The 9,164-nt window shown below is 44.7% G+C and overlaps 1 protein-coding gene and 1 pseudogene across 1 annotated transcript in view; both read left to right on the top strand.

Moving 5' to 3' along the window:
• The window catches only part of LOC102478654 (uncharacterized), a 22,396-nt gene extending 14,342 nt beyond the window's left edge, over positions 1-8,054 (top strand). The window contains exons 12-19 of the mRNA XM_006140687.1: positions 51-246; positions 1,046-1,212; positions 2,166-2,355; positions 3,100-3,197; positions 4,066-4,252; positions 5,208-5,377; positions 6,670-6,854; positions 7,928-8,054. Of these exons, the coding sequence (XP_006140749.1) occupies positions 51-246; positions 1,046-1,212; positions 2,166-2,355; positions 3,100-3,197; positions 4,066-4,252; positions 5,208-5,377; positions 6,670-6,824 (1,163 nt within the window). The 3' untranslated portion in view covers positions 6,825-6,854; positions 7,928-8,054. The remainder of the gene's footprint in view (positions 1-50; positions 247-1,045; positions 1,213-2,165; positions 2,356-3,099; positions 3,198-4,065; positions 4,253-5,207; positions 5,378-6,669; positions 6,855-7,927) is intronic.
• The window catches only part of LOC102478216 (BTB/POZ domain-containing protein KCTD12-like), a 16,685-nt pseudogene continuing 14,748 nt past the window's right edge, over positions 7,228-9,164 (top strand).

The following is a 9,164-nucleotide window of genomic DNA, read 5'->3' as shown; positions in this document are numbered from 1 at the left end:
TGCTGAGGTTTAACTCTATGAAAGAAGTCTTCTTGTGTTCTCCTCAACAGAGCACATCCAGGAAAATGAATGCCTAAGGAACCCTCTGGTCACCTCTAGGACCCAGCTCACAGGGCCATCTAAAGATACAGATCCTCAGAGTGTGGAACGGCATCAAATTCAGCTTAACAAAGACTTTGAGGAGATACTGAGAAAGATCACACATTTCAGCGATGAATGCATAGCCCAGGACAAAGAATATTACAGGTAAGAGAGTTATACAAGTGGTCCATAGTTTTACAAGGTGGCCTCATTTCCACCTGAATACAAAGGATATTGGGAAGAAAGCTAAAGTCGTTGATGAGAAATCTGCTTTCTCTGCTATCCCCGACTTACGGGTGACTTATCTAGAATTTCTTTTTCTCTCTGAAGTGGAGGAAATGAAATCCTTCTATTAATTTTCCAAGTTATGAAGCCAGACTCAACATATATTTGGGGAGACCACATGTCCTCCCTGAGTGGAAAGACCTGAATGAGACGTTTTTGTTTCTGTAAGATTGCCCTTCATTTCTTGGCAGGGATTTCCTGGCCAAAAATACAAGTACACGAAAAAAATGCTACTAAATCACAATATGCACAGATTAAGGTCTAGAAGGCCCATGCTCTCTGTGAGACAACAATGACTCAATTTTGTCAATGCCTCAGTGCATTGAACCTCTGGGAGTGAAGTGGAAAAAAACTGCATTGGATTTGTAACAATCGTGGTTCCTATCACAGGCTGCCAGTTGTGACTGTACATATAGAGAGTGGAGTCTCTGTCCTTACGTGTGTGTTATTGGGCCAGGACGCCAGGAACCTGCTGCTGCCCACATCTACCTTCACCCATCCCATGGCAGCCACCACCCGTACTTTTCAGAGGAGACAGCTTTTTTCCTCCTTTTTAAAAAATATATCCCCTCTGATATCTCTAAATATTCACTTAGACATCTCATCAGGACTCCCTGCAGAATGAGGTGTCTAATTTTTCTGTATTCAATATGTGTTCCCCATATACCTCTTGATTCAGGAGAGAACTGGCCTTCCAGGAGCAACTGAATCAACTGTTAAAGAAAACATCGAATCAACAGAATTTCACTTCTATTAACCTGGATTTGGTGGACTCCAATCTGCCTCCTGGCAATTCTGTTCCCCTATCAGATATGCCTGATGTCTCCTCTACCCTAAATGAGGCCAGTGAGTATTCCCTTTATGAAGACAATAAGGCTCCTCCTGCTGGTCTCCAGGGAGTCTCCATATTTTTTATGCTGGCCTCTCTGCCCCAGAGTGAGCTGTCTCTAAAAAAGCAGGCCCCATAGAGTCACCCTGGTTTAAATGTAACTCTTGGTTCTAATTTCAAGCACAAATATGAAGTAAATGAATTAAATTCACATTCTGCCTAGGCCCTGGCATATACTGAAAATATATGGTTTGTAAATCATACAAACTAGGGTGAAAATAGTGAGCATTTCCTGACAAAAATCTGTCCCCTCTTAGCACATGCACAGAATCTGGCAGGCCTCCTGTTGAAACAACTCATCTACCCTTCAATGGTCTTGCAAATTTTCATTCAAACCATGTTCTTTCAGGATCTGTGACTGTCCATGTGGATGGTTGTCTTCTGCCTATCTTAGCAGATGTTGTTACATGATTCTTCACTTCCAGGCTCCTGTTTCCATCCTCCTAATAGCTTCTTCTCGTGAGCAGTCATCCCACTGTGATGACGCAAACAGCATTATCACGGCCGGTGCTAAAACGTATCCTCAACACAAGTTTCTACCCTCACAATCCCAACCTCCATAAATCCAATGAAGTTACCAATAATATCTAGGGCTACATTTTGTAAAATTTCAAGAATATATCACTGAACCAAGGGTATGTGAACATGTAGAAAATGGTGAGTATGAGAAACCAGAATATGCTCACTAGGAGGAGGTCTGGCTCTTGTAAATCAGTGTAATGAAAGGCATTCTAACAAAGAGATGCAACATCCCGTGAGGTGTGTGACAGAGTAAGCCAACTTTTTTTTCCCCCATGAAAGAGGGCTTTTCTTCCCTTTGTCTTCTGATTCTCAGTAGGATGAGCTTGCGCTCCTCTTCCCGGTGAGTTCTGATTCCATGATAGAACTAGTCCTGTATTCTGCTTAACAGAGAACATCCAAGAAACCAAATGTCTCTTGAAGACAGACGTCACCTCTTGGACCCAGCTTCACAGGGCAATAATAGAACTGGACCAACAGAAAGTGGAGCAGAGGAAGCTTACAGAAAAGTTCCAAAAGAAGCAGAAAGGCATCACACAATCGAAGGATAAATTGAGAGCCCCCGAGAGAGAATATTCCAGGTAAGTGACAGTTCATTGCTATACGAGGTGGCCTGACTGACTCATGAAACAAGGAATACCGGCAAAACGGCCAATACCCTAGCCTAGACACCTGTTTCCCCTCTGCTGTTTCTAATTTATGGGTGACTCTGATTTACAGACTTCTGTGAGAATGACTTCATCACAACCAAGCAGAGAATGAAACCCTGGTAGTAATTCAGAGTATCGGAAATTGCAGTCCAGCTTATGCATGTTCTCCATTTGGGAGACCAGCTGTTCTCCCCCGACTGGGCAGAGCTGACTGAAACAGATTCGTTTCTGCAAGCTTGTCCTTTGTTGGTTGGCAGGGACGGCCAAAAATGCGCCTCAACCTAAATTGCTATTACATCATAACACTGAGAGAAGAATACCTAGAGGGCACATGCTCTCTGTGAGACAGCAGCATCTCAGGAACCTCTGCTCACTGGGCCTCCAAAAAAGAGGAACAAGACTGAAGTGGCTTCCTAAAGTGGTAGAGTTACGGTGTGCTGCCTCTCGTGACTGCACCACACCATGTGAGTGGTGACTCCTCAGCTGCTTGTTGTCTGGACAGCACACTGAACACCTACTGCTCCCCACATCCCTCTCTGTCCTGTATTCCCATATCAGGGGCATCCACGCTCTGCCGTTGTCAGAGACAGTGGACACTGCAGAGCACTTCGCACACATAGAACTCTACCACTTGTAGTAAATTTGCATTGTCTAACTCCACGTCCCTTCTTACAGGCCCATTTCTCAGTCAGATGTGCCTGCAGGTTGCTCTACTGCTGATATGGCCAGGGAGTGTTGCCATGAAAAGGAGAAGGCTCCCGCTGGTCTTGCAGGTAGATGTCCTATTGTTTGTGTCACCCTCTATCCAGGAGGAGAGCTGCTTCAAGGCAGGTTGGCCCTGTGTATCCATCTTGGTTTGAATAAAAATCTAGGACCAAGTTTTAAGCACACACATAAACTGAGTGAGGTCACTTCACACTCCTAGTCTGTGGCCACATCGCTGTTACCGTGGCATTTGCTGAGATATGTATGGTGTTGGAATCAATATAGACCAGTGTGAACAGAGCAGGGGCACTCTGGCAAACTCTGCCACTGCTTAGCACATGGACAGAATCTCATGGACCTCTTCTATTAAAACCTCTCATCTCTCCCTCAATGATCTTGCTAGTTTTCACAGCAATATAGTGGGTGGGCAGTGTCTTGCCCATATTTTTACCAGCTCAGCTCTGAGGTCCAGTCCCTGTCCTCATAAGCAGTTAAGCCTTAATTGGCCCGTCCTCATAAGCGATCATTTAATGAGGTAACTTCAACACCTCTAGAATGGCCTGTGCTACAACTTCCCCTGGACACAAGACTTGGCCAAGGCAATCCAAATCTCCATACATGAGTGAGGAATCTGTGCTCTTTGAATCACTAAGGATATCATGCATTTATTCTTGAGAAAACTCAGTCCTGGAATTTTTAACGAATATGATTTTGAGCAAGGATGCCCATCATTTATTAGTGGAATGGCAGGTACTGCAAAGAGAGAGATGCAACATTCTCCATGGTATGTGTTAGAGTGAACCGTACACATGCATTTCCCACCAAATGCAGGGCCTTCTTTCCCTCTGCCTAAGTTCTACTAGTGAGGACAGATTTGCTTGGTCTTAATGCTGGTTTTGGACTTTATAATATAAATACTTGTGTATTACTCAACAGAGCACAGTGAGGAAATGGAATATCGAAGGAAGACTTGGGTCATTCAAATCCACATACGCGATTCAACAAAAGAGGTGGAGCTGGAAAAGAAGAAGCAGAAGCAGATTACAGAGAAATTGCAGACGTTGCAGAAGAAGATCATTCAGTTCAAGGATAAATGCAAAGTTCACAAGAAAGGCTGTTCCAGGTAAGAGCAGGTTCAGTGGTATATAAGGTGGCCTGATTTGCACATGAGAAGGGGGGCTGTTGGTAAGGTTGCTAATGTCCTTGCCAGGAACCTGTTTTCCCACTGATCCTGATTTATGGATGACTCTGAGCAGAAGAATGGGCTTCTGTGGTAAGGTCTTCTTCCAACCAAAGTGCAGAGAGTAAAACATCTACCACAAAGTCAGTTTCATAAATATCCTAACTTTGGAGATTACCTATTTTCCCCTGAGTTGAAAGACCCAAAGGGATACATTTTTTTCTGCCATATTTTCTGCAATAATTGGTTTGTGGGCATGGAACTCATGACAAATAAATACAACTACATCTGACATTTTCTGCTGAGTGGACAGACATGAATGAGCTGCATGTGTTTCTCCAAGGCTGACCTTGGTTTCTTGTCTGATGACAAAAATGTAACTAGACCAAAGTGTCATACTGTATCACAGTCTAAGGTCTAGAAGGGACATGAACTCTGTGAGACAACAATGCCTCAGGAGTCTTAATGAACTGGGCCCCTGGAAGGAAACTGGGACAAATTTAAATCGGGTTTGTAACAACTGGTATTGTTCTCATGTGCTGCCAGTCATGGCAATACCCTAAAGAGAGAGTGGTGTATCCTTCATTGTTGGCGTATTATCTGGCCAGTGAGCTGAGCACCTGCTGTTACCCACACCCTTCTCCACCCCTTGTAGCTGTCTCCAGAGCAGCCATCCTCTGCCCTTCTCAGAGGAGGGTGGGTGTTTTCCACTTTTTTAATAATAATAATAACCTTTTTTAATAATAATAATAATAATAATAATAATAATAATAATAAAAACAGTTATCCCTCTGCCTACGACTTGTCATTTAGATATCTCATCAGAAATTGCCACAGAACTGTGGTGTCTAATTCTTGTGTGTTCACAATTTTGGTCTTCTTATTCTTCTTGGTTCAGGAGAGAACTGTCCATGAAGGGGAAAAGGAGTCAAATCCAACAGAACACATTGGATGAACACGATTTGACTCTTCCTAGTAAACTGGAATTATCTGACTCCAACTTGCAACCCGAAAGTTCCATTTCCCTGTCAGATCTGCCTAAAGTCTCACCTACTCTGGTCTTGAACTGTGAGTATTCCCATTATAAAGAGAATAAGGCCAAGCCAGAAGATGGCATGGTGGTTAAGGTGCTGGCCTCCCGCACGCCAAGCATGGTTTGAATACTGAATCCAGTGGCTTAAAAACCATGCTGGCCACGTGGGTGTGCATTCCCCAACATCCTGAGGGATTGGGTTACTATCACCCCAAGAGAGTGATTTCTCCCTTTTCCTCTCTCTATCTGTCTCTGGTGAGTGCATGTGCCCCATGGTAAAAACCTAAAGCAATAAATAAAGAGAATGATGCTCCCAGCCCCCCTCTGAGTGGATTTCTTGTCTATGCTGACCCCTCTGTACAGGAAAAGAACTGTCTCTAGGCAGGCAGGTCCGTGGTTTCACTCATACTCTAGAACCCAGAGATCAAGTGGGTGAGGAAACTTTATACTCTTCCTAGTCCCTGGCCAACCTCTGTCATCCTGGTACTCAGGCAAAAAGCATGGTGTTCAGATCAACACAGACCAGGGAGGAGAGAGTGAGGATCTCATAGCAAACGGTCACACCTCAGAATGTGAACAGATTCTCATAGTCGTTCTCTCACTGGAACACCTCATCTCTCCTTCAGTGGTCTTGCTCATTTTCACAATGAACAACTTGCTTTTAGCATTCGTGTCTGTCTACAGTGGGTGGTTGTCTTGCCTACAGTATTGAAGTGTCATTACCTGGTTCCTCTACTCTGAGCTCTAGTCCTTCTTCCCCCAGTTGATTTGTCTTCATAGCAGTCATCTGAGTGTGAGAACGTAAACATCATTGCCTGTGCTGAACTTTCCCCAAACACAAGGCTCATCCCTGGCAATCCCAGTCTCCCTAAATGGCCAAGATCCTTGTGTTCTGTGAAGTGCCAAGGGTATCTTGGGTTGGACTTTGCCAAAAGACAAGATGGATTACTGAACAAATGGCATGTGAGCATGTTGAAAATGGTGAGCATGAGAAGCTAGAATGTTCTCTCTAACAGCAGGCCTGGCTGTCTTGTATCAGTGGAATGAAGGGCATTGAAGAGACCGAGTTACAACATTTCTCGCGATGTGTGGTGGAATGAGCCACCATTCACTTTTTCCACCAATGCAGGGTCTCCCTCCCTTTTGTCTATGTTCTGTCTGTCAGGACAGATGTGCAGTCAGCAGAACCCAACAATACTCTCTTTGCATTGCTCCCTTCCTCTCCTAGTTATCAATTACAGCTGGAACTAAGGAAAGATATTCTTTAGTTCTTTCCTGTTGGAATGTTCTCCATGATCAAAATACTACTGTGTTGTTCTCTCCACAGCTCTCTCAGGCAACATCATCCCTTGCAAGAACTGTGGCATTCTCCCGAGACCAGTTCTTAAGCCTGGAAATAGAGATGAAATGTCACAATTTGGAATGGCAGCTCGTTTTCAAAAAGCTCCAGCACACATAGAAGATCTCACATTTCAACAATAAATGCGTATCACTCAAGGAAGAACTGTTCAGGTAGGACATAGTCAGTTGTTTAAAAACGTGATGTCATTGTCACATGACTAGAAGGGATATCGACACAGCATTGGTGCTGTGTCCAGCTCAGCAACCCTGTGCCCTCATCCAACATTGCTTCTGTTAGCTAGTTTTGAAGGGATGGTGTTATGGAAGTTCTCAGCACATCAAAGACCGGGGCAGACAGGCTCCCATACTTCTAGTTAGATACGGGACATTGGTGTCCCCACAACTGACAAGCTTCTGCACTGGCCATGCTACTGTCCCCAGCAGCAGGTCTGTAGCAGCCTGTTCTGTCTTCATGAAGGGTAATGCAGCCACATTGAGAAGCACAGAGGTCTGTGCTGGGGTGCGTGCTCTCTGCCTCGACAACATGACTAACGGGATGATGTCGGCGGAGGTAAAGATACATCTAGCTCTGCCTTCTCCCAAACTTTATGAAAAAAGCCTGCAACTTGGGTCCTACTTCCAGGATTGTCAACAACAGTCCATGTGCCTTAAGTTAAATCTGAGCTCTCTAATTCCACTGTGTCCACATGAGCAAAAGGTAGTAGTGGACTTGAATGTGGTTCATGGGCCTGACTTGCTCTCACATTCCAGGGCTTTCTTACAACCCTTCCGATTTTCCCCTAAGGACTGGGACTTGGGAACAAAGCAGAGACCATGTCTTTCTGCCATGAGTCCTATCCTTCCTGCAGCAGTCTGTGTCTGAACGTGGAGGACTGATTCTAAGTATGTCCCTCACTGGGAGGTGTGGAAAGTCATCACATTTCTCTAGATAAGGAGACCAGGAGAAAAGTAGCCAATATTTCTAGCTTCTGTTTGTGAAGAGTAGGGTTCACGAATCCTGTTCTTCAGGCTCAACTGTCAATTCAGGGAGGGTTTTCTTCCAGCTTGCCATAACACTTTTACCTCCAGCCAGCCTGAGGCTCACTACTTCCACTCTTTCTCTCCAGAAGAGCTAAATTGCCTCTGGCCTGTATTACCCTTTAGCCACCCTTCCAGGCCCAGCAAGCAGCAGAACCTGACAAGACTCTCTTTGCATTTCTCCCTCCCTCTCAACCATCAACTAGAGCTGCAACCGCAGAAAGATAGTCAAGATTTGAAACAATCACATCAGAAGAATGAGCTTTTCCATTTGATGGAAAAACTACAACAGCACAATAAGTCACTGTGCAAAGAGAACACTGACTTAATGTCTTCCACTTCCATTTGATGGAAAAACTACAACAGCACAACAAGTCACTGTGCAAAGAGAACCCTGACTTAATGTTTTCCCACAGACTCTCCTCCTTCCCCACCCTCTTCCCACACTACATCTGGTATGTATCACCGTTTGCTAGTGTTCCGAGTCATCACATGTTGGGCGGAATTTATCGTAATACGTTCTTCATGATGGAATCTGGACCAGCTGATTTTTGCATGTGTAAATTTATTCCCTGACACCTCAGTATATGAATAACATGATTGGATATAAAGCACTGTCCAAAATTACGCTTTCTTCATTAGAAAATAATGATTCGGTTTGGGGGAACTGGCCTGGTGTTTCTCACTTTCTGGGGTAAGCATGATGTGACTTCTGGTTCTGGGATTCCATTTTGTGCTACCAGGACCTTTCATTCCCACCAGTTGCTTCTTTCTCTCCAGAGGACACTTCCTTTGTCCAGGTCTCCCCCTCTCCCCGGCAACTCTGTCTTCTCATCGGCATCTCTAGTCCTCTGCACTGTGAAGCTTCTTCCTTTTGGTTCCCCAGTAGCCGATATTCTAATAGGCCAGGTCACATACATGTTCTGGATTATCCACACTTGCCTTCTGTGAACACTCCATATTCTGGCGTGAGTGGGCCCTTGCCGGGGTCCGGCCTCGGCAGTGGAGGGTGGCTCGTACACAGGAAGGCAACATGGGTGTTCAGAAACAAAAAATTAGACTGAGACCTCATTGCTCCTTAGCATGTTCTCAGCCGGCCACAGCCAGAGCCAGCTCCAGGCCGCCGCGCCGTGGCTATTAAAACATGCGTATTTATTGAGGGAGGTTTAGGAAGTAAGGAGGGTGAGGGGTAGTAAAAGATTTACTCTAAGGAACAGGGTATACAAAGCATGGAAGCAATAATTATAAAACATGCTGTTTGTCTTGTCAGATCAGGTAAAATCAATCACAGTTCTCAGGATGAGGAAGTCCATTTGTCTGTTGTATCTTCTTCTTAGATCTTGATTACTGGGAAGGGTCTTTTGAAGAGGGGGCTTGCAGGATGTTTGATAACTTCAGTCCCGGGCCAGGGCGATAACGTTGCTGGTTGCAAAGACCTAGATA

The sequence above is a fragment of the Tupaia chinensis genome, unplaced genomic scaffold, assembly GCF_000334495.1.
Source record: "Tupaia chinensis unplaced genomic scaffold, TupChi_1.0 Scaffold000041_1, whole genome shotgun sequence".
Taxonomy (NCBI): Eukaryota; Metazoa; Chordata; class Mammalia; order Scandentia; family Tupaiidae; genus Tupaia; species Tupaia belangeri.
Note: the sequence above shows the minus strand (reverse complement) of the source record. Positions and strands in the feature narration are given on the sequence as shown.